We start from the raw sequence: 26,683 nt of genomic DNA on the forward strand, positions 1-26,683 counted from the left end.
ATTTTGTTAGAGAAAATTTTTGATTATACCGAATGCCTCTCTTACATCACTTGTGTTATACTAAGGCTGTTGATTTCCGCCATGCAGTTCCAACTGCAACTCTAAAAAGAAATTCCCTTCATCCATCATCCCACTCAAAGGACTGTACTAGGCACTCAAACAGACTATACTTGAAGTTTAGGACTAAGGTTAAGACAGGTGAATATGTTTGGAAAGATATTCCCCATGAGCATTCCCCTGTCTTTCCCCTATGCAGGCTTTCTCACCTGTAAATTGTTGCGGCACACAATTTTTGTTATTGTTGATTGTTTCATTATTTAAGCTCCAGCCCAAATTCCCTCTCACTCTGGTTTATAGCTAAATAACCACTTTATTCTAACCCTCATACTTTCTCCAAGTCACCAGTATCCAGCAAATGTTACTTTTCACTTATATATATAGTTAACTCATATATTACAAACTGTTCACGCGAATTCTGATGCAGAAAGATCACCAGTTGTAACTTTACATTAATTTCCCTGTATAAATCACTTAAGACTTAAGCTTTTAAAAATACAAGTTGATACTTTATAATAATTGTATCTCAAATATCCAAGTTCTTCTCAATAAAGTGAGACAAATTGATATCTAAAACAACTAAGCAGCAATGAAAAATATTTACGTTTGCATGTTACAAAGAATCAGAATCTTGGATTTGGAAGGAACTCTACTGATCATGTGGTTTAACCCCTTTGACATTTGACTACCAATGTCAACATTTTTGGTGAAAACCTAAAAAGAAACTGGCTCAGGGAAGTTAATCCACTCAAGAGTACTAGAACCAAGTGTCTTGACTACCAGGTGGGTATTCTAGAATCTTACACTTAAAGTTCAGTTCACAGACATAGAAGCATTGGCATTACCCAGAAGCTAGATAGATAAGTAAAATCTTAGACTCCACCTCAGTTTTGGTGAATCGGAATCTTCATTTCATACTCATATTCATACTTTCATATTCATACTCAGGTGATCTGTATGCATATTCATACATACATAAAACTGCTCTGCTTTTGCTGTCCTCTAGGGGAAGATATAAAAACTGGAAGCAAACTTTACTCACTGAAGACACTTAAAGGACTTGAAAATGTTAAGGTGGAAGGATGCTTCCATACATTATTTTAACTATGTATTTTATTTTGACCTTCTGAAATAGAAGAAATCTCACATTTTTAATGCTGTAATTTAATTCTTATGATAAATGTAATGTCCTAAATATATACTAGTTAGATGAGTTCTAGTGCAACTTACAATTAGAATTACATTCTTATTGTAGAATACTTTAAATAAGTTATAGAATTATAGAATAAAATTATAGATACTACAGACTACTATAGAATGTGTGGAATATAATTATGGAATGTAAATTATTAAATAATTTTAAGAAAATATAATTTTTAAGCTTTCATATTTAAAATAAGTTATTACTGTAACTAATTACTGCATAGTGAAAGTTCCTAAAAGGCTTATTTTAAGTAAGAGTTGAAATTTCTAAAGCGGTGCTTCTAAAATATTTAAATATTATTTTCTTAATCATTTTGATTATATAATCTGGGAGCTTATTTAGAAAAATCTATGAAGAGAAGTCCTGATGAGTAGTAAAATACCACTTGATCCTGGTTTAAGAATGACTAAAATGCAAATATTGATTATATGGAGAATTCGAAAACATGCTTTTAAATCTAGCTTAAATTTTTTTTTTAAAGATTTTATTTATTTATTTGACAGATAGAGATCACAAGTAGGGAGGGAGGCAGGCAGAGAGAGAGAGAGGAGAAAGCAGGTTCCTTGCCAAGCAGAGAGCCCGATGTGGGGCTCGATCCCAGGACCCTGGGATCATGACCTGAGCGAAAGGCAGAGGCTTTAACCCTCTAGCTTAAATTTTAAGTGAAAAAAAGAAAATATCCTGTTTCTGACACTCACCTCAAATACATTTTAAAAGCAACAATTATATTTCTAATCCAACCTTAAAAATGTCTTTAAGGGGCGCCTGGGTGGCTCAGTGGGTTAAGCCTCTGCCTTCAGCTCACGTCATGATCCCAGGGTTCTGGGATTGAGCCCCACATCTGGCTCTCTGCTCAGCAGGGAGTCTGCTTCTCCCCCACCCCAACCTCTGCCTGCCTCTCTGCCTACTTGTGATGCCTGTCAAATAAATAAATAAAATCTTTAAAAAAAAAGGCTTGTAAATCTTATCTGTGATAAGGCCACAGTTTCCTACTGGTTTGTTGCTGTTTAATGTTGCTTTCCAACAACTATTACAAATATTTGTATATACAAATACATTTGCATTGCAAATATAATATTCCAAATATTACACCAAATAAGGAAGAGAGGAGAAAAACCCACCTGTGATTTAGCATGGGCTATGACAAAATCTCAGTTTCCACCCAATTAAAAATTCCCACTGTTCACAAGTTTTTGAAAGACACATTCTGAAAGTCAATGGTGGGTTTTGAAGCGTCATTTTTTTTGCCTGAATAAGGGAATTCACTATCATAACTATGATAGTTTATTCAAAAATCACAGGAATTTTAATCCAGGTAACCAGTGAGCATTTTATTCTGTAAAAGTAGTTTCTGGAAATATATTTCATGTATTTCTCAATTTTGTAAAATCATCATTAATTTTAGGAGCACCAAGCTAATCTAGTCTGAAACAATCTATAATTCTATAACACATTTCTTTGTGAATGGCAACTAAGTATTTAAATGACATTTTAATAAAAAACCTGGGAAATATTCCAACCTTCTTTCTTCTCGATTGCTTTCCTCAAGTTTCTGTAGCCTTCAAAATCACGAGGCACAGTATTGGAAGGCCAAGCCAATGAAGGACAAACCAGACAGTAAAAAGCGAAAGTGATAAGAAGGTAAAAATGATACATGAGCTTGAAGACTTTAAAATAAATTTTAAAAGATATCATCAAAGGACAATACACAGTAAAAAGGCAATACATTTTGTATGAATAAAAAGTAAGTAGAAAAACAAGCAGCATTATATCTAAGAAAAGTATATAGACTTTCAGTTGAAATTATTTAGCAGTAAAATGTAGTCTTAGTTTATATAACTTGATCAGTAGTAAGAGTGTTTGGATGCCATTGCTTTTTAAAATATGAAATGTTTCCACCTTCTCAGTTTCCCCAAAAAGACCACTTTCAATAACATCTTCTTCCTTGTAAGCCTTCCCAAAAGATATTTTTATGGCATCATCAAAAGGACGTCAAAAAGTAATGCCTTTATACCATAATACCATTAATACTACATACTAGAATGCTACTTTTAAAACTTGTTTTTTATTCTTAATACACTACATGTGAACATCACTAAATGTAAAAAAAAGTTCTATTTCAAAATTATATATGAAATGGTATTACAATCAAATGAGTATGGTTGTTATGATATCAGTGAAAAACTGTAATTTTATTAATTGAAAATAAAATCTCATAATATCACTGTACTAATAATTAGAAATTATTAAAAGGGCTAAGGCAAAGTGGGTAATAAATGGGAAATGTAGTACTTTCCATTAGTAAGACTGATCTTCAACCAGAAATATATAAGAAAAACTAAAGATACATACTTAAAGACTTTGAAGTATAATTGAAACAATATTCAATACACAGAATTGGGGATCTTTACTCAATGGAATGTACTGAATACCAATATTTGTTATATAAACAAAAAGACAGATGTGCTAGGCTCCAATTAAGCATATAGCAATCTTGATAGAGCACACTTCTGACCAGAATTCCATAAATATTTTTCAGAATCATCAATATTTTTAAATGAAGAGATTGGGTCTTAAGTATAAATTATATCAAGTCAGTTATTTTCTTGTGCTGGCATGTGATTTTTATTTGTTGGCCTGCGATTGTTTTTCCTAATCAACTTATATATTGCCATTACAAGAAGAGACTAGCAATCTTTCTGGGGAAAAAAAGTTCTAGAGTGATATTCACCAGGGATCAAAAGGTCCAGTATAATGGCTAGAAAAAGGAAAATAAAGCCATCACTTAAGAAATCTATGTGTTACTAGAGTTTCAACCTGACACCACTAAACACAAGTATAATGCAGTCTGATTAATTAGTAAAGGTTTTATAATTCAAGTCATTTAAAGCTAGATATCCAAAAAACATGGGGAGTAATGCCTAATCTAGGCTTACACTAATGAAAATGAGCTACAGTAGCTCAAAGGATATGGTTCCCTGGCAAAGAGCCCAAATTTTCTATGTCCGATATGCAGAGTTTTTGTTTATCTAACACAAGAGAGCTCTATTAAAACGTATGGATGAGGGGTACCTGGGTGGCTCAGTGGGTTAAAGCCTTTGCCTTCAGCTCAGGTCATGATCCCAGGGTCCTGGAATCAAACCCCGCATCAGGCTCTCTCCTCAGCAGGAAGCCTGCTTCCTCCTATCTCTCTGCCTGCCTCTCTGCCTACTTGTGATCTCTGAGTGTCAAAGAAATAAATAAAATCTTTAAAAAACAAAAACAAAAACATATGGGTGATATAAGCTAATAAGTAGATAAACATTAGATGACTTTTCAGTGGTTTCTCTAAACAACATTGCAACAAGTAGTTCAAAGACAGTGGAGGGCAGAAAAAAAAAAAAAAAACTAATTATCTGATACTTCCCCATAACTTAAAGTTTTCATTCCGTTTAGTTCCATTACATGGAGAAAGGATGCTTCTCCTATAAAGAGGAGAGAGAACGACAAATCTTGCCAACAATATTAATATTTCTGTTATTGAAAAAGAGGTAACACAGCCTCTTCAATTATTCCACTTTATTTTGTTATACTCCCGTATTTTCCTATCTAAAACTATGGATGATTTTACAAGTCAGTAGAAAATAAGCACAGACAAGAAGAAGAATAAACCTTAAACTCCCACGCATTAATTTTTGTAGCTCTGATAAAGACTCTGATGCAGAAAAAGTTTCAACTTTCATGTAAAACAGGAATTATGATGCCCTCCTTCAACATAAAAGCAGTTTCTAACATAAAAATGACCCCCTTGCTACTCTTGCTACCAACGCTTACTTTGTTAGAGGTCCCGTAACCACTACAGCCAAAAACTAACAAACAAAACAAAGTAAATTAAAAGAAATGGAGCTTCTAATTTGTGGCTTTAGAGGACAGGAACGAAAGCAACTATGAGAATGAGGACAGCTTAGGAAATCTGAACCCAAAAGTGAAACCCCAGATAGATCTTGGAAACTCTCAGCTAAAAGAAGGTAAATATCTTTCCTACATAACTTGATTTTTTTTCCTTCGTGAGGTTGCTGTTGCTCAGTATTTGAATTAATGCTTCCTCTTTCAAAATTATAAACATCCTTAGAAAGGAGGGTTATTGGTTATAAGTTATAATGTGAATATATATAGCATGGATTCCTTTAGCCATAGATGGTTTTGGTCCCAAATTTGAATTTAAAGACAGAAAAAAAAAAGGAAGTAGATGATTTTGAAATCAGTAATACTTTGGAATAGGGTGAATTACAAGAGAACTGACCTCCCATGGGAGGAATGGACCATAACAGGCATAAGGACAAAGAGGGTCAGAAGATGGAATGAAAAGGATGCCTAAGGCAGAAATTCACACTTCTCCCTGAAGGCTGGTTATACCCATGAAAGGAAAGAAAGTTTCTTTTCCCTTTTTTCCTTTTCCTCTTCTCTTTTGAATTGCTCTTGCCACACTACGAAATGGGTAAAAAAAAAATCATTTCATGTGAGTCAGCTGGGAAACTTGGACAATATATATTTGTAATATTTTCCAGAGAAAATTAGTCCCAAATTTTCAAATAATTTTTTTTCTTATTTTTTTTTCCAAAGAATTTTTTAAATGAACTAATTGTGTATGTAAGGTTGAGGCAGAACCCAAATTTTGCAATGCCCTCTCTGATGAATAAAATAAACAAAAACGAGGGCTATAAAACAACTCAACCAGAATCAATGTACCTAAACAGGAGCTCTTGCCTCTAAAGAGTTCCAGGGGAAGACCAGACAAACTGCAGTCATTCAAAATTCTTGTGGAACTCTTTGTTATTTGTTTGCTTCAAACTGTAGCAAACCCTTTGGCTAAAATGACAGCTTACTTACATTTTTAAAATAGGAATTTGCATTACATCCAGTCTAAAAGTTATAAGGATCTACAGCAAAAAGTTAACAATGATTAAAGAAATGCTTTAATCAAGCTGAGTGAAACAGTATTGGTTCTCATGTTTAAATCCACAACAAGGTTTGAATAGAATGTGGTAAGAAAAATTGTATTAAATTCTACAAATATACATATGGAGTAAGATAGACTCATAAACTGGTTCTAAAGGCTTTCATGCAGTTTATGGCACACAAGCAAATTTTTTTTTCCAGGTTCACACTATATTATATAGGTTTCAATTCTACAGAGACATGATATAGCATGTAGGTGAAAATGCTAAAAAAGTATGTTTTAAAGTATCATATGTGATTATTAATTTTTAGGAAGCATTAATCTTTCTCATTTTAGACTATCATTGACTTTTTTCAAGATGGTTAAGGTAATATCTCTAAATTTACCTTATCTAGTTTGGTTTTTTCTTCACCAATTTTATTTTTTTATTTCATATCATTTTTTGTTAAAAATAACTTTTTTCACTTGGGTTCTTATGTTTAAATACAGTTGTTTGGTAAGGTCTTCCTAGCATTAACATCTGCTATTATTTTTTATCATAACAATTATTACATCTAACATAATCACTGAAATAGTCAATTTTTCACTTTGAAATGACAGCTATTTAATTTTTTTACTTTAAAAAAGCACCAGAGACAAATGTTAATATATTTTTCCTTTAGTACTATTTACCAATCAAAATGCTTCTTTCCCTGCACTGTCACAAAAATAACCTCCATCAGAAGTATTATTTTAGGGTACCTAAGCTCACTATAAAAATGTCAAAACAGTATAGGTTTCCCTTTTTTTCATTATTCGGACCAAACGGGTGATTATGATAACATCTCTAAATTTACCTCAAAATGAAACAGCAGAATCAGTTCATGACCTTGAGAAATATACCCTTCCTTACACTTACTATTCATGAACAAAACCAAGACCTTTAAAAACAAGTCACACTGTTTGGTATTTTGACCAACTACAAAACTAATATTATAAGAGAATAGTTAAGTCATGAGCAAAAGTCTCATTTTCATTCAAGCAGTACGTTGGATCACATATAATTCTGTGATCACTGTTTCAGTGTTAACTACTCTGCATAAAGCTAATCATTACATATCTTACTGCTGCCATAATCAGCCATCCATGAAAAACACCTATTAAGACACTAGTATCCTAAGAATGCAATTTCAGTTGCAATGCCTCCTAACCATAAATGTGTAACTCCTTGTTTTAATTATTCTAATCATTCCTTCTTAACTCAAGGACACATAGCAGAATTAACTTGAAAAATTTAAACCTCCAGTTACTTAAGTCAACTGGACTGTTCAAGGAAGAAATGCCTGGTTGCCTACATAAACTTCTAAATAAACTGAGCAAACAGCAGGTAGACTAAATGTCTATAATAATTCTACAAAGCAAGCTTCTTGCAACAAACCATTTGACAGCTGTGCCCCCTTTTGAATATCTAGCCAAAACGCTTAAAATTAATTTGACTGGCATGTTCAAAATATATTTAGTAACTATTGTGACTGCACCACAGAATCAGTAGGTAGACATGTAAAGAATTTGTGAATATTTAACCACTCACACATTACAAGTGGTCAAATTTTTATTTTCTTCTTCTTGGCACCCAGTTGATTTTAGAAGAAGATATTATCAGGATGCAAGAAAAAGAAAGCCTAGAACAGTGGTGAAAAGCTGAATAACTCCTTGTTGATTCAAAAAGCCTAAAATAACATAAATAACTCTGACATAATCAAATTGGAAGCCCTGCAGAAAATACTGAAGAGACCAAATGACATTAAATGACAGTCTGATGGATTAGTTTAGCCTTTAGTTAAACTAATCTAGACAGGAATCAGATTATATTCATGAGACTACTTAATTGCATTAGAAAATGGGAAAGAAATGAAAAGAGTGAGTTGTAATGGTAGAGCAAGCTTTGCAGAAAAGATGAATGGAATGCAAAAGCAACTATTTGAAAAATAATAAAATAATTTCAAATACTAATTTTACCTTGTCATAGTCTAAATAAAATCTACTACCATATTATTATAATTAACTTATTTTTCTTATATACAAGTAGAGATAAACCAGTAAACATATATCATTATAATTTTCAGCTAATTTAAATGACATTTTCCTTAATAATATAATGTAAGACTATGTATACTCACTGTAATTGCAAATTAAGATATCCTGCAAAGAAAGAAAAACAAGGATTCATATAGCAGTGACTTCATAACACTACCTTTTTTTCTTCTTCTTTTCTTTCCTTTTCAGCTTCTCTAAATCTTTCTTAGCTAGATCTATAATTTCAATGGTCTCTTTGTCTGAGGACAGTATAGTAGGAGAGAAAGCTGATGATCCACTGAAATACGGTGATCTTGCTGTGGCTCTTGTCAGGTTTTTCCGAAGGTTCTCATTCACTGCTTCACTTTCTAATAATTTTGCCCTAGTGAATAAAAATATGTTTAAACAGGAAACATTTTTTATTATGGCAAATAATTTATAGCATACAATTTACCACCCTAACCATTTTTAAGCATATAACTCGGCACCACAAAGTGGATCCAGACTATTGTGCGACCACAACCACCGTCCACCTCCAGAAATTTTTCATTTTCTCCAACTAAAATTCTGCACCCATTAAATATGAACTCATTTCCCTCTGCTCCAAACTCCTAGCAACCACCATGATACTTTCTGTCTCTACAGTCTGACTACTCTAGCAATAAATAGGGGACATTTTAAATATATTGTTTCGTATGCTAAAAGGTTATTCAAAATGTATCTCAATGTTGCTACAAGGTAGGATTGTTGTTTTGTTTTGTTTTTTTTAAATAAACAGGCTCACAAACATTAATGCTTAGGATTTTTTAAATTCTCTAATTAAATAATTATAAATTTGAAATCACATTTTTAGTGCTCAGAAGTGCCAATGGGTAATTAGATTAGTTGCATTCTGGCCAGTAGGCATTACTGATGTTGCTTTGTAAACCCATCATTTAAATTTAAAATCTACAAGCAGCATGGTCCCCTTTCTTTCAGTGCTTCATTCATCATGCTATAATAGCATTTCCAAATCTTTGTAAGGAATAGTTAGTTAAACATGCCCCAAACTGGCTAAAAGACATCTGGCTCCCAAGCATGGCGTGGGAAAAGATGGTATCTCCAAGGAAACCTGAGTTTAATAATTGAAAACATTCTTTTGTTTGCTCAAGCAGTCCTAATAATGACAGGAGGAAAATGTATGTACTGTCAGTAATATGCAAAAAACATAGAATGACAAGATTCTGAAAGAGGGGACTCTTGAAACAAAAAGGGATTCAGAGTCCCCTAGACTAGTCCTTTATTTCTACTTGATTTAAAATCATCAAGAACACAATTACCTATTTCAATATAATAGATTTCCAAGGTCAATTTGGCAGAAGGGTGATTGAGACAGGGCCATAAGGAGAAAGTACTACCTTACTAGATCTGTCTCGAAACTATATTGCACAGGACTTCTGCCCTATGTCCAAGTATTTCAGAGAAAGATGCTAGATTAATTTGCAACTTATAAGCTCGAGAAGATGCAGTCAGCTCTGTTTTGTTTTTTTTCACTACCAAAATTATTCATGACACTGTTGGAATCAGCTAGAAACCATGTACATAAGTCAGTGAATACATGTTTCAAGTCAGGGTCTTATACAATCTTTAATGAAATTATTTTATTATATGTCTGGTATCATATGTAAGCAGAATAACAATTAATTTGAAATGTTTAAGTAGCTGTGTACAAATTTCCAGGTTAAATGATTTAAAAATTATTTTAAAGAAACTTCTGAATATAATTCTGTCATTTTGTTCAACAAGAGCATAACCTAAGTATAAAAACTCAGGTTTAACTATAAAAACTCAAAGTCAGGGGCGCCTGGGTGTCTCAGTGGGTTAAGCCTCTGCCTTCGGCTCACGTTATGATCTCAGGGTCCTGGGATAGAGCCCAGCATCAGACTCTGCTCAGCAGGGAGCCTGCTTCCCGCTCCCCCCCCACCCCCGCCTGCCTCTCTGCTTGTGATCTCTCTCTCTGTCATAAATAAATAAAATCTTTTAAAAAAACCCTCAAAGTCACAATTCACATTTTTCTGTATTTTCAATATAGCCTGGGTATCTAATAATGAATGTCAAGAATAAACAAAAATATAATAAATTAGCTATCAATAATGGCCTGTTTCGTATTGGTTCATTTATATAATAACCAGATAAGTTCTATTTTTATCACCTGATTTAAGTTTGAATTTCATAAGGGGTATATTCAATGTTCTTCAATGCTGGTGCTGATAAAAGCTGAAACCTTTAGGGATCAGCTCCACAAAGCTGAAGATACATTAGCAGAAATTGCTTTTTGGGCTTTTTTGATAACAACGCTCTCTTTCTCTTCCCACTCACCAACCCACCCTGCTGCCTGCATTTCATTTAATAGGAGACCAACCAGTGAGTCATTAGAGGAAGAATACCAACTTCCCTGGGAAGGAGCAGACTGAAGGCTTGCATCTTAGCTCTGTCACTCACTTGATCTTGGGTTATTAGTCTTTATAAGCCTCTATTCTTTCCTCAGTAGAATGAGATGAAAATATACATTTCCCTATGATTGTTAGGAGGATCAATGATATAACAAATTTAAAATTCACCAGACTGATAATATATGTAATGAATAATAACTATTCTTTGCAAAAAGTTGGAAATGATATAATTATCAAGCAGTGAGTGATTAGTTAAATGAAACAGTTACAACTACGAGATAGTACCACATGGAATCATGCAAAAATTATGTCAGAAAAATACTTAGTAACATTTAAAAATGCTCATAATATCTTGTCACATTTCAAAGAAAAGATAGTAAAGTAATATATATATCCATACCAATTGCTAAAGTATGCATTGAAAAAACATTGAAGAGGTATATCAAAATATTAACATTGCTTCTAGCAATAGCAGCAATATGGATTACTTTAATTTTTTTATACTTTCCTATCTTTTTAAAAATTTCTATAAAAATTTTAAGCTGCACCTAAAAAAACAAGAATTAATTAACTAATTAGTGTCCACTATTATTTTACAACAACTAATGCGTTATGTAAATTTATTAAAAGGAAACTAGTACTATTTTACGCTTAGAATAAAACTCAAGTTTAAACATTCCCAAGTGGTAATAAATCAATATAAATGTGCATTATGTTAAAAGAGCTACAAATAAATGCCTTCCAAAGATGAAGTTTTGATAGAAGTATGGATTGGAGTAGGATTTAGTGGAGGAAAAAACTAAATGAGAACATGGATCTAATAATACCAAATTAGGCTGCGACATTTTATTCTTTCATTGAGCCCCATAATAACTCCTTGAGACTATCAGGTATTACCTCATTCTTAGACATGAACAAACTAAAGCTCAGAGACGTTAAGAATCTTGCCCAAGGTCACACACTTATTATTAAGTAGAAAATTTAATTTCAATCGAGGTAATTCAATTAAATTCAAAGCTCATTTATGCTCATTCCATATATACATTATTTACATTGTAAATTACAGTCTTGAGATTCTAGAACACTACCCTCAGAAGTGGGGCATGCCTAATGAAAGAACCATCAAAGAAGTTTTGGACAAGTAGAACAAGCCGTTAATTTACACCAAGGAAGATTTGATCACTGATTGAACTCAGGGCCCAAGAGTCACCTCTGTTTTCTAAATGCATTAAAGAATGGTATTATATCAAGAACTTGAAAAAGAAAGATATTAAGATGTTCTGTTTAGCCATTATAAGGAGTAAAAATGATTCTGTTTTGTAGAAAATAATGACACTAGCCAAGTCATTTGTCTTACAGCCTGGGTGACTCAGTGGGTTAAGCCTCTGCCTTCGGCTCAGGTCATGTTCTCAGGGTCCTGGGATCGAGCCTCGCATTGGGCTCTTTACTCAGCTGGGAGCCTGCTTCCCCCTCACCACCTGCCTCTCTGTCAAATAAATAAATAAAATCTTAAAAAAAAAAATTGACTAGTGCCAAAGAAATAAAAGAGATAAAAAGAAGCAGTCCAGGAGGAGGAAGATAATCTTTAAGAATTCAAAAACAGAAATACCAGTTATGTCTTAAGGAGTGGTAATTAGGATCTATGGAGTAAGGTCAGATAATAAGTGTTTGGTAGCAGATAGGAAAGACCACTGCAGGTGGACTTACAGTATAGAAACTGTAAGTACAGATTGGCTGCTGACCAGAACCAGGACCCAATGTCCCAGAAGTCTCCACCAAAAAGGCAAAGCTTACATATACACCAAATAAGGTAACAGTTATTTGAGTAACTCTATCCAAATGACTTATTTGTTTTCACATCTTGAAACATTTAAGGGATTCAGTGTGCCTTGTGGAAGCAGAAATAATGGAAATAATATTCATATCCGGGGATCTCTAAAACAACTCAAAGAGGAAAGGAAAAGCACAAATACAAGGTGGAGAAGTGTTGGGGTGGCTATGAAAGATGATCTCCCACTTGGTTATTTTCTGCAAATGGGTAGCAAAAATGAGATCTGAGCTGCTTAGATGCTCCCTATGGAACTGACTATAGTTTTACTTCAAGAGAAAGTAGCTCAGCCATCAGGGCAGACCACAGAACCTGAAAATACAGAAATGAATTTTGTCCCTGACCTGCTTTCTAATCTGTGTTACCCCAGTCTGGGCTCAGTGGTCTCCTCCACATTCCCACACCTGGTGTGGGTGTTCTTTTAAATAAGTTCTGTCATTCCATTTCCTACCTGTGAATACATGTAAGTCACCCCACCTGGACTGAGAACTCCTTATGTCATACTTGCTGAGTCCACAGCACAGTGTTTGGCATATGGTGAGCATTTGTAGTATGTTGTATGTGAATGTGGAAGGAGCCTCTGTACATACCAGAAAAACTGTTATGGATGTAGTGAGTCACACATAAAGAACAGCTAGAGAAGTACAAATGAGCAGGAGTAATGCGACATTTTAAAAATTAGAAAGGAGGGGTGCCTGGGTGGCTCAGTGGGTTAAAGCCTGTGCCTTCAGCTCAGGTCATGGTCTTGGGGTCCTGGGATGGAGCCCCGCATCGGGCTCTCTGCTCAGCAGGGAGCCTGCTTCCTCCTCTCTCCCTGCCTGCCTCTCTGCCTACTTGGAATCTCTGTCTGTCAAATAAATAAATAAAATCTTTAAAAATGAATAAATAAATAAATAAATATTAGAAAGAATTTGCGGTGTCTGGATTGCTCAGTTGGTTGTGTCCAACTCTTGATTTTGGCTCAGGTGATGACCTCAAGGTCATGAGATCAAACTTCCACTCAGTAGAAATGTCTGCTTGAGATTCTCTCTCCCTTTCCCTTTGCCCTTCCCCTCCAAAGTATTAACTAAACATTTAAAAAAAAAATTAGAAATGACTTATTGATGTTGACCATTCTCAGATGGTGGAGACAGAGACACAGGGAGGGAAGGCATAAAAGTAACCTCATAGATATCAGTTACGCTGGTCCTGTACATCGGGTTAGGTAAGCTCCCAATGAGTGGTATAGTAACTAGAGCAGGAGGATAATATAGGAAGATAAAATAGGAAGAGAAGGGAGAAAAGTAGTTTGGAATGTGACATTATGAGGAAGGCAAGTACCTATTCCCCTAGAGTAAACCTCACCAAAGGACTGAAATATCACCATGAACAGTTACTAACAATAAACTCAACAAACAGCAGTATCGCTATAAACAAAACCCAAAACATGTGCATTAATATTAAAGAACATGAATTGCACCTGAGATCTTCAATTTCTTTGATATAACTGTGAATCATATTGCTGATCTCCTCATTCCCTTCACCTGCAAGACAAAATATGAAATTAAGAACTTTCTTTAAATTAAAACTTCAATAAGACAGAATCAGAGAAAAAGAGTTATGGAAATAAAACAATAATGTTTTAAAACACAAGTCATACAGCAGATTTCCTACCCTTAGTTATATAAGCAGACAGTAAAATAATATTATGGAAGCAAAGGGCACATTTTATTTCTTCAAGAATGTATTATTTATAAATTAAGTATTTAACTTAAAATCACAGACTTTATATACACAGACTGATATTTCTACTTGAAATATTCCAGGTAATTAATGACCAAAGAATGTTCCCTGCCCTCCAGGAGTTAATCCCTCACTCATTCCACCTCACAGACATACCTGCTCTGGCAAGAACCTGGTTGGCCTGATCGCTAACAAGCTGTGTGATTCTGGTCCTCAATGCATCAACTGTCTCTTGCATAGCTTTAATTCTTACACGCAGGTTATTATTTTCAGTCTGTAGCATAGCATTCTCATGAAACATGTCATTGATGCTTTCCACACCCTCCTCATCAATTATTCTTTTACCCTAGGAAAGGAAAATATTTTTCTATTTGTTAAGGGGCCTTAAATATACAAGAGTTTTGTTTAAGGATACAACACATCTACAACAAAGAGCACTTTTGTTTTAGTAGCCTCAAGGCAAAAGAGACCTTCTTCCCTCTACTACATCCCTCTGTGCATTTGTCACTAAAGAATGGGACTAAGGAAGGCTTTTGAAACAAGAGGTTGGTCAGGTGGATAGACTGAACAATATTAAAGGTTACCCACAAGGAAAACTAGAGAATTCTGTCTCCAAAAGGAAGGAAGCTACTATTTTGACAGATGAGAGACTCTGGAGACCCATATGTCTAAGCTATTACAACAAGACATCACTGTCTTCACAAGACGCACCACAAAATGCAAAGTCAAACCGATTCACTCACTGTTTTGTATTCCATGAGCTCCATCTGAAGCCGTGTGATCTCACTGCGAAGTGCATTGATTTGCTGACTAGCTCTGTCCTGATTCACCATCACCTTGTTCTTGATATTCCTAGCTCGATTGGCATATTTCAGGGTATTTAAGGTTTCCATAAAATCTCTGTCTGAAGGGCTAACACATGCTATCATGATTGTTTGGCTGAAAGTTAAAAAGCATAATTAGGTTCACAGGAAAAAGCAAGTAAAACACAGAAATAAGCATTTTTAATATCCTGCCTTTTAAATAGTATCTTATCTTCAAATTACTGAAAGACTGATACCACTAACTTAAAAATAAAAGCAAATTTAAAAGTCTCCATGCTTTAAGACTCTCTGAAGGAAAAAGATTTTTACATAGGTGAAATTGGGGAAAATGAAATTATGTTATCCTTCTTTTACCCACAATACTTTGAGAAAGCATAGGTGCTCTCTTCTCACCTCTACAAAATATTTCTGAAGCAATGCAAACAGTTCTAAAATTTAATCAATCCATAATTATGACAAATTGTATTCAAAAATCATTTTTCATGACTCCTTAATATTTCGGGATTTTAGGTTTTTGTCTTTTTATTTAATTACTTGTATCCTGATTTTTTTTTTAAGAATTTATTTGTTTGACAAAGAGAGAGTACAAGCAGGGGGAGTAGCAGGCAGAGGAAAAGGGAGAAGCGGACTCTCTGCCAAGCAAGGAGCCTGACAGGCTCAATCCCAGGATCCTGGGATCATGACATGTGCAGAAGGCTGACACTTAACCGAATGAGCCACACAGGTGCCCCACTTATGTCCTGACTTTTTATGTCAGCAAAGAAATTTAAACAAATCCTATCATCTGAACAAGAATAATATTTAATAAATACACGTTTTACAACATATAACCTCATTTGTGAGTGAGTGGTCAAAGTTCCTAAGTTTTTGGCCAGATTACATTTTAAAAAAATGAAAAATAGTACTTTATTGTCATGATGAATTGTTCTGCCAACCAAAGAACAGGATAGTGAAATGTTTAGTATGCCAAGCTATTCTGTCAATGAAACAGACGTGAAGATTGTAAGTAGCACTTAAACACTAACTGGAAAATAATAGGAACTATAATTAAGGAGCTAATTTATCCACCCTGGTAGAAAATTCATGCTTATCAATTCTGATCTGTAGCCGCCTCGTCTGCTTCCACTGCCACCTTCCCCTAATAATCTCAACACAGCACTCATAGTAACCCTTTTAAAAGGGGTCCCATTCCATCCATCTTCATCCCTTAATAATGCTTATTCATCTGTATTTCCTCATAGTATTAGTCAAAATTCAACACAGGTATCATCTAGTCCAAGAATTCAACCACCAATTTGCCTCTCTTTCTTTTCCTCAAATCCTTTGTGTATCCCTTTTTTGTTGATTCTTTATTTTTATTTTTATTATTATTATATTAAAATTTTATAGACCCCAACTCTTAGACCCTAAACTCCTAGAGGATAAGGATCATCAAGTTTTATCATCAATACACTTTGTGTAACATAATATTGGAATCTAGTAGATTATTAGTAATTGTGATTTGTGTCACATATACATAATATTTACTTATTAGAGGTCAGAAAGTTAAAATTAATTCATGAAGAGGTGCCTGAGTGGCTCAGTCAGTACTTCAGCTCAGGTCATTATCGCAGGGTCCTGGGATCAAGCCCCACATCAGGCTCTCTGCTCAAGTTCTAATCTCATTTTAGGATGAGATTAGAAAAGTTTTTTCTGCTGAAGAGTTACGCTAAGTAAGGAAATCGGTGAGGAACACTTGAGACTATAGCCTATCTGTATTTAGCTGTAGCCAATCTGAAACTCCGGAGGAATTCAAGACCCACAGTGCAAATATCTTAGACTGCTTAATAAGGCAAGAAAACTTTCAGAAGCATTAAAGTACTCAAAAGTATTAAAACTTTTAAGGGGAGGACATTTATCATCTCTGCTTTATTTTATAGTTAAGAAATAAATATAGAGGGGCACCTGGGTGGCTCAGTGGGTTAAAGCCTCTGCCTTCGGCTCAGGTCATGATCTCAGGGTCCTGGGATGAGCCCCGCATCGGGCTCTCTGCTTGGCGGGGAGGCTGCTTCCCCTCCTTCTCTCTCTGCCTGCCTCTCTGCCTACTTGTGATCTCTGTCTCTCAAATAAATAAATAAAATCTTAAAAAAAAAGAAGAAGAAGAAAGAAAGAAATATAGAAAAGGACTACAATTCAGCAAACTTGAAAAATTTATATTTGGCTTAAAAAACAAAAATTCGTCTCATTATACTAAGACCCATATTGATATTATTATCAAAATTATCAAAATTCTTTGAATTATAATTGCTCAAAAAGGAAATCTGTAAGTGTAATTATCAGATCATTTTATAGCATCTAATAAACTTTCCAATAAATGTCAGACCTTTGAAAACAGTATAAATTAATTCACTGTAATTGTAACTTGTTGCATTACATTGATTGAATTTAAATGCCACAAATATTTCCACTTGTAAAACCAACATACTGATGTTTACCAAAAGGAATTTATTACCAAAAGAATGAGTTTAGCTGATGAAATATCAGAATGATGCAAAGTATGGAAAAAGAGGAATACTAGTGATATTGGCAAAGTTAATAAACAGCAAACATCCTGTATTTCATTCAATTGACATTTTAAAAAAAAAGTATTTCCACATGAAAAAATGTTAAATTTTAGGAGACTTTGGGGTAACTGGGTGGCTTAGTTGGTTAAGCATCTGCCTTTAGGTGAGGTCATGATGCCAGGGTCCTAGAATAGAGCCCCTCATAGGGTTCCTTACTCAGCAGGGAGCCTGCTTCTCCCTCTCCCTCTGTCCCTTCCTGCCCCTACCCATGCATGCACACACACACGCTCGCTCTCTCTCTCTCTGTCTCAAATAAATAAATAAAAATCTTTAAAAATTTTTTTTATTTTTTTACTGTAAAATATCTTTTACAAAGATATTTGTAAAAAATATCAATATTTGGTTACTTTGTAATTACTTAGAAGACAGCATTTATTTTTCAACAGAATTTTATTAGGCATCTGCCATGTGCTAAGCACTTAAAGCAGAAATTATGATATAGTAGAAAAAGTACATGCTATGAAATTCACTTACAAGCTAAGTGACTTTGAATAAATTACTTAACCTATCTGGATTTCAATTTCCTTATCTGTAAAATAACATAACACCTACGTAGGGGATGTTATTAAGGATTTTGTGAAATAATCACATACAAAGGGACTCACACATTTTAGGTACTTAAAAATCATTATTCCTCATTCTATTAATTGGCTTTATAATAAAAACAGTTCTTATAAATCAGTTTACAAATTTACTTTAAAATTAAATAAGTGAAATTCAGGAATATGGAGGATAATCACTTATGCATACCTATTACCCCCAAGGGAATCCTGTAGCAGTCTCGTCAGCTTAGAATCTCTATAGGGGACATGGGTGGCCCTTTTGCTCTTATCTCCCAATGCACTTATTACATTGCCAAGTGCCAACTTAAAGAGAGAGAGAGAGGGAAGAAAGTAATAAAACTGTAGCAATTATAACACTTTGAAATAAAAAATCTTACAAAGAATAGTATGGAGACATGACAGAATGGAGAACATGTTTGGTTTTGTTTCACATTTGTATTTTGAAGTGTGAAGTACACTTGGAAGTTTTCTATGTTAACCACTAAAAACTAACATCCTCAAATGTAGTACTATAATATACCCGTAACTCACAAGTATTAAACTTCGATTCAGAGATTTTCTTTAAAAATAGAAATGTGATACAATTGACACCACCTAACCATCCCTAGAATTATCAGAGCATCAGGCTGTATCCTCAGAAAACCGTCAATTCATGTGTCAAATTCTTCTCAACTCAATGAAGAAATAAAATGTTTAGGTAGTTTAACAGATTCATGAAACTTTTTTACTGCAATATAGCTTCCTTATGGAAAAACAAACTCTTCTTTAACCATAATAAAAATATCAGTATGATTTCTCTGAACAAGGTGTTCTTAACACAAGTATAGCTATCTTTATAAATATAATGAATCTATGTGCTATTCATCCAATATTTAAAAAGTAGGTCAAATTATAGAACTCTTGAGTCACTCCTCCTGAGACTCCTATTGTTTTTCCTACCAGAGTGAAGGGACAGCTAGAGCTGACCTTGGTCACACTCGCCTTCAGTAATGCAAACAGCTATAACCATGTCTTTGTCCAGACCAATGGATCCTGAAGAGACCGACATCAGCATCACACAGTGTCTTAGTTCCCCTTCTCCAAAGAAGCTGAAACTTTACCAGATGTATCCCAACATGTTTCAGTGGCCTAAACAAGGAACGAGACCTATCCATGGCTTTTGTTTTTTCCTGACAGCACAAATGGAAATTCCACCGTGATTTTATCTTCTAAGACATTCAGGTCAATACACAAAGTCTAGGTCCAGGTCACTCCTTTTAACACAACACTGAACCGCAGTGTAAACATCAAGATGGAAGTTGCAGTTGGGAAGTCTGGCTCTCTCTACCGAGCCTTGGTTGTTAATTTCCACACCAAGAGTTACAATCGTCTAGGAACAAATACTGGACAATAGCAAATAGGACCATCTGACTGGCATCCCCAGCTGTAGGCAGGGAGGGAAGGAAGCAAAGCAGAAAACACAGACCCTGATGCTACCTGCATCACAGAAATTTAGGGAAGTCATTACTTTTATGCAGGAATAAATGTCTAATTTTATAATGAAAGTCAACAGGAAAAGATTTATTATACAAAAACTTGCCCTAAAACTTTTTCTTCTATAAACACAAGTCTTATACTAGCAAACAAGGTGTTCTGCAATCAAAAAATACCACTAGGTGGCATGGTATTAAAATTAAGTCCTAATACAGCAAAATTATCATTTTATAACAATCATTACTTTAAAAAAACTGATTATAATACCCAAAATAAAATGACTGTCATAAAATATTAGCCCAAAAAATCTACTTTGAAAAGTCATCCCATGAAATATTTAATATTAAATGATTTTGACAGTGTATTTTTAAAGGTGGGAAGAATTTTTAAAATCATTTCTACTATATATATATTATTTTCTGCATATATCATAAAATTTAATCCAACTAAATCTATACACATGTAAAAAACTGCAATTTTTAAAGGAAAAAGCCTATAATGTGCTTTACACCTAAATTTATAAGTTTACTGTAACTTTCATTTTTCAGCATGTGAAGGATTTCCACTTGGGTATTATATATTACAAAAGGGAAAAGGACACAAGAAAAGTTCTGATATATTCTCAGCACAAAGCTATGGTATTAGTCTTACAAGTCCACAGTTGATGGAAATGCCTTCTTTTGCCCGCTCGCCTGTAGCTCCAGTACGCTTCAGTCTTTCTGATCCTGCCAGATCAACAAAATGGAACTTTGCAGTCAAGGTTTCAAATTCATTCAGCTGCGATGATTCAGAAATCACCTTATTATCAGTCGCATTTTCCTGCAATTGAGGAAATAATAAAAAATATTTTATTAATGTGACACTAAATATCCTCTGATCTCACCTTGTCCTCATTATATGTATATTAAATAATTAAATATAAGTATATATTAAATACATATAATACTCAAAAATGGGCAAGTAGCCAAATAAATGTAAATGCAAAAAAATTTACTGGCAATTAGAAGCTTAGGCAAAGGTAGAAAGAAGCTTGCCAGTCAGAAACCAGATGTTATCAACTGAGTCTTTGCTTATACTGATGAAGAGAAACCTGTAATGCACAGTCATCAAAAGCAAGGGGTCTCAGATGACAACATCCATCACCACAAAGCCACAGCTTGCTTTCTGGTTGCTGCAGATACATATCCATTTTTTATCTCAAAATCTTACATAGTTGGCCAGCCTCAATTTAAATACAATCAAAGGAATCTCATTAGGAAAAGGAATGATTAGCCAAACTAAATTTGACTTAAATGAATTCTCCTGGGATTTATGTGGATTTTGAGGAAAACGAAGCCTGCAAGTTTAAGAAATTAGAACTAAAGGGTTCCTAGGTCGCTCAGTAGGTCAAATACCTGCCTTTGGCTCAGGCCATGATCCCAGGGTCCTGGGGTCATGTCCCACATCAGGCTCCCTGGTCAGTGGGGAGCCTGTTTCTCCCTCTCCTTCTGCCTGTTGCTCCCTCTGCTTATGCTCTCTCTCTCTGTCAAGTAAATTTTTTTAAAAATCTTTAAAAAAATAAAAGAAATTAGAATTTAAAAACTCACAGCATCTATTTGGGGACACATTCTGGTTTGACACAAATGAATGGTAAAAATGGCATGTGAACGAGAGCTCTGAACATTCATCTGGGTACTAGCAGTAGTCCGGGATAAAGCACCCAGCTTCAAACACTGCATCATCTGGAAAAGGAAAAGAAAGATTTTACTTGAACAATATTTAAACAAGATACTACACAATCAGAAATCTAATCTAATGGCCAAAATCTACCATATTAGGGCATATAAAAGATGTGGATTTTCATATTATTTTAGTTACAGGCACTTTCTGAGCTGAACTTCTCAGTATAATAGTGCATTATTTTTTTAATAGGAGAAAACACTGAGATTCCATTGTCTGTCATTTGCTGACATTTGCAGCTTCCATTCCAAAACTGTTACAGTAGAACACTTGGGAACAAACTGAGAAACAGCTTGAATTACTCAGGCCCTTCTGTATCTTCCCTTGAAATATTTTTCTGTAACTTTTCTTAATAGTTTCCCTTTAGGAACCATGATATACTCCTACATATGTGACAGCAAAAGGAACAAAAGGATTGGGGGCTCATCCTTCACCTTCAATGATCTCTCTTTCTCTAGCTGTGAAGAAAAACTATACATACATTGCCTTAGATTCTTTTAATGCTATGATAAATGTACTGACTTCATCATAACCCTGACATTGTAGATAATATAATCCTGATATAAAAAATGGGGAAAAAGACAAGATTTTAACTCCATATTATATATAAGGATACAAATTTCATTCTTGATCTTAGGCAAACTGTCAGTAAAGCTGATTATTAAATAAAGCCAAATATCCTCTACTTTAACTTTAACATAAATGTCACCTCTGATTCTGTATTCACAGTACGTGTTGTGACGCCCACAGTGTAAATTCCTCCAGTTGAATCTTCATGAATTCTTATATTTGATTTTTTATTTTTTGCATCAATATCACGAGTGGTATCAAATAAATCAAGGACCTCTTCATTATATAGCTATCAAAAAGAAATATTATAAGCTTAATTTTAGCAGAAATCGCCTCATGGCTATTAAGATATATTGCATATTATCTTTCAAACATACCTTAAAACATCTTCAAAATAATATATTTCTTTAAAATAACACATGAAAATGAATGATATGATTATTATTACAAATACAAATAAATGCCAGATTTCTTCATAAGAATAAGAACAGTAAATGTCTTAATCATGACTAATGAGTAGAAGACTCGCTAAAATGATCTATTAATCGGGGCGCCTGGGGCTCAGTGGGTTAAAAAGCCTCTGCCTTCGGCTCGGGTCATGATCCCAGGGTCCTGGGATCGAGCCCCATGTCGGGCTCTCTGCTCAGCGGGGAGCCTGCTTCCCTTCCTCTCTCTCTGGCTGCCTCTCTGCCTAGTTGTGATTTCTCTCTGTCAAATAAATAAAATATTTTTTAAAAAATGATCTATTAATCATTTGCAAGAGATAAACAATTATTTGTAAATATAAATAAACTCAGAAATACCAAATACAGACAAATCTAAGCTTAGGGAAAATTTTAAGAATTTTTACTACTTCAGCTAAAAATATTTCCTATTGCCCTACAACCTTTATTAATGTATCTAAAAATTAGTACTTAGTATTTTTCCAAGGTCAGCAATGATATTAGTGTTTCTGTATCAATAGTGGCTAAGATTACACCTTCGAAGAGGATGCATATACCTATTTTTCTATCAATATGCTTACAGTCACAATGCCTAACTACAATTGGATGGTGAAAGGGAAGGCAGAAGAACACTGTTTCTTTTCTTTTTCTACCTTTCTTTTGGTAAAAAGTACATAGATTATTCTCAGTTTTTTACTAAATTGGGATGTCCATTAAAACGAGTGGTAAGATAATGGATGTTAATTTGAATTAAATTTTCTATTTTGTGCTATATAATGCTGAATAAACTATTTCATCAATGATCAAAATCATTAGCTCAGGCCATCTAGACTAGAACGAGACTAGAATACTCTTTGGACCAAGCACCCAGAATTATAATGTTGCCATCCACCTAACTGCAGTATTGCTCAAGTCCCAGATGTCCTCTTAACTGTATGTCCCTCCCACCAGACTAGACTGCCCTAAATTAATCCAAACCTGCCCCAAACTTTGGACATATACAGGCCTATCCTTGCAACAACACCAGCTTCTGCAGCCCCATTAGTGCTACGGCTTCAGTCCTATTATTCTGCACATCTTCCCTCCTTCTTAGCTGCTGAGTTCCCAGATCTTTGTGAGCCTGCCTACATTACAACAGTAATTATAAGATGGAGTCTGAAATAAACAATATTGTTTTACTCTATGAACACTGGTCAAGTGTTTATAATTTTTGATATCAACAAGAATATTTATTACTTATTGTCTATTGTTATTACACTATTACCTAAAATTAATTTACTCAAATGTTATTTATTAAGCGCTAAGCACCAAATACTATACTAGAAACTGGGAGTATAAAATCGTTGAGTGTTATGGTCGTAAGGGAAAGATATAAAGGAAACTAATGACACAATTAGACTATTACCTCTAAGAACTGGGCATTCACTTTAAAATCTGGAGGAGGAAGCCCATTTTTAATTGCAGTGTGTTTTTTCTCTTCAATACTCTTGAAAAGGTGTGTAACAGCACGAGAAATAATACCCTGTTCTTCCTCGATGATGTTAACATCAAATCCTGTTCCCATTGTGTATGTTTTGCCAGCTCCAGTCTGAATAAAAGAATAGAACAGAGAAAAATGCATGCTTGATATTAATAACATAAGTTCAAGAAACAAAAATAAAAGTGCAAGTGAAATGACACTTCTGAACAGTTATAGCTTCTAAGAAACTAATTTGGTTAAGTAAGTAAGACACTTACTTGTCCATAGGCAAAAACGGTAGCATTGTATCCTTCAAAACAACCTTCAATTAGTTTTTCTATACATTGAGTGTAGATCTGCTCTTGCTGAGATTCAATGTCAAACACATAATCAAAAGTAAAAGCTTTATCTTTCCCTAGGAAGACCTGAGGTTCTCCCGGTGTGACAGATGTACAAATATGGCATCCTTCAATCTTCTCTTTGGCAAGCTGTGGTCTTATTCTGTGAGAAATAATTAGGAAAAAATAAAATGAATGGGGGGGAAAAAACCCTGAAAAATAGCACTTAAAAATTCCTAGCCAAATCTTTTTAAAACACAAATGTAATCTACTATTGCTTCTTCAGTTGCAAGTTTAAATAAATTAAATTACACTGGGCCAAATACAGTATGAGTTACTTGGCAATCCCAACAAATCATGAACAAGAATACAATTAATCTTAAAGCTAAATACTTTGTGGATGAATGCTTTTCCACAACTGTAACAAGTTAAAGACTCACTTAAAATAAATTCTGCCACCAAAATGCTATTTGTTGCTGTTATTTTTGTTTTAAGTTTCTTCTCTTTATTTTGAGGGAAGACAATAGCCAAAAGGGAGAAATTAAGTACATAATATTTATCTTGATGCCCCTAACTTGCTTTTTTGCAAATTCTTCACCAATGGTTTCCAAACTCATTTAACCATATCCTTCTGTCAGCTTAATATCTTAAAGCACACTCTCACAATATGTAGGCACATGTATGCATTATAAATGCTATGCACATACTCTACTGATGTGTCCATATTATGATATGCACAAAAGCACAAGTTTGTAAAGAAGGAAATTAAAAATAAATACAAGGAGATGTTCCAACATTTTCTCTCCAAGACCCAGTGATTCAACAGGCATACCTCTTAGGTGTTCTCTCTCTACTTGGAAGACCACAGCATTATACCCACCTTACACCCAACCCCCTTCTACTCCAGATTCTAGTACTTTCCTCTCCTGCTTCTCTTCCCGATTTCAAGGCCTATTTTTATTTATTTTTTAATTTATTTATTTGACAGAGAGGGATCACAAGTAGGCAGAGAAACAGGCAGAGAGAGATGGGGAAGCAGGCTCCCCACTGAGCAGAGAGCCCGACGCAGGGCTTGATCCCAGGACCCTTAGTTCATGACCTGAGCCGAAGGCAGAGGCTTAACCACTGAGCCACCCAGGCGCCCCTTCAAGGCCTATTTTTAAAGAAGAAAAGTAAATATGGTGATATGTTGCTAATAGAACAACCCAAAATCTGGCCCTATTCTACTTAATCTATAAAAAGAATATCCCGGAGTGCCTGGGTGGCTCAGTCAGTTAAGCATCTGACTCTCGATTTTGTCTCAGGTCATGATCTTGGGGTCGTTAGATCAAGCCCTGCATCTAGCCCTGCTTTGAGCCAAGCCCCATGGTCCCATAGGGCTCCACACTTGGCAAGGAGATTCTTTCCCTCTGCCCCGACCCCCCACTGCTTGCATTTGTGCTTGCACACGTGTGCTCTCTCAAATACATCAATAAAAACTTTAAGAAAAAAAAGGACTATCCTGGACATACACCTCACTGATTTACTGTACCTAGGTTTTTTAAAAGATTCCTATTTGCCATGAAAAAGGAAAAGCAGTTTAAGGACGAAAGTAAAGATAGCCAGTGACAGAAAACAGAAAATGATAAAGACAGACCAAAGAAAGGATTTTAAAAGAATCTGGTCCCAAATTCTTATTTTTTGAGATATGAGGTTGTTTGTTTTTAATGGGGTAATAGAAGTGGAATGAATTCATCAATTTATTAGAGATAAAACCAAACCTAAGACCAGATTGCCTGACTTTTAACCCTTTCAGGTTCATCAGGAAGGAAAGTCAATGGAAGGACAGGAAATATAATACTGAGAAGGGACTGAATTTCTGCAACTCTGGCTATCAAAAATGGAATTCTACACTACCAAAAAAGAGTGTTAAGTAAACAACATATTTATTTGTGCCATTTTTTCTTTCCTCTGTGATAATGATACTTTCTTTTTATCACGTCTTCAGTTACACTTATTTGCTTTAATGGAACACAGTAAGCAGTGTGGAACTGGCTAGGTACCATGGAAAGAGCAATAAAGTGGCCATTTGGAGACCTGGGTTTCACTAGTCTGTCACCCCGCAGCTATCACAGTCTTCCTCAGAGCTCCCATTTTCTCACCTATGCAAAGAAACCATAATTTCCAAGGTCCTTTTTGATCTAACACTATTTTGACTGCAGGATACTGTATTTTTAAAAGGGGGAAAGGAAAATTATGTTTACATACTGTTATAAAAATAGAATGATATCATAACAAATAAAACAAAGGGTTTCTTATAAGAAGCCTCAACCATGGACTACAGAAAGAGCTAGTGGCAGTAGCAGCTCTGGCTTTCTGGCTCCACGTTTTCTGGATGAGTGAGTGGTCTTCCTCAAAATTAGGATTCTCTTCCTTTCAAACTCCTCTTTTCCTCTCTCACTTCATTCAGTCATG

At 34.7% G+C, this 26,683-nt stretch overlaps 1 protein-coding gene across 13 annotated transcripts in view; it reads right to left on the reverse strand.

The window, feature by feature from the left end:
- Positions 1–26,683, reverse strand: part of KIF21A (kinesin family member 21A) — a 152,546-nt gene that overhangs the window by 49,054 nt on the left and 76,809 nt on the right. For 7 of the 13 annotated variants that reach the window (XM_046012031.1, XM_046012032.1, XM_046012030.1 and 4 more), the window contains exons 2-12: positions 24,170–24,392; positions 23,838–24,020; positions 22,129–22,278; positions 21,287–21,421; positions 20,352–20,519; positions 18,415–18,530; positions 14,981–15,176; positions 14,394–14,583; positions 13,975–14,038; positions 8,434–8,637; positions 2,782–2,820 (exon numbers count right to left, since the gene is read on the reverse strand). In XM_046012031.1, the coding sequence (XP_045867987.1) occupies positions 2,782–2,820; positions 8,434–8,637; positions 13,975–14,038; positions 14,394–14,583; positions 14,981–15,176; positions 18,415–18,530; positions 20,352–20,519; positions 21,287–21,421; positions 22,129–22,278; positions 23,838–24,020; positions 24,170–24,392 (1,668 nt within the window). The remainder of the gene's footprint in view (positions 1–2,781; positions 2,821–8,433; positions 8,638–13,974; positions 14,039–14,393; positions 14,584–14,980; positions 15,177–18,414; positions 18,531–20,351; positions 20,520–21,286; positions 21,422–22,128; positions 22,279–23,837; positions 24,021–24,169; positions 24,393–26,683) is intronic. The other 6 variants (XM_046012028.1, XM_046012027.1, XM_046012025.1 and 3 more) reach the window with 1 other exon arrangement.

The sequence above is a fragment of the Meles meles genome, chromosome 7, assembly GCF_922984935.1.
Source record: "Meles meles chromosome 7, mMelMel3.1 paternal haplotype, whole genome shotgun sequence".
Taxonomy (NCBI): Eukaryota; Metazoa; Chordata; class Mammalia; order Carnivora; family Mustelidae; genus Meles; species Meles meles.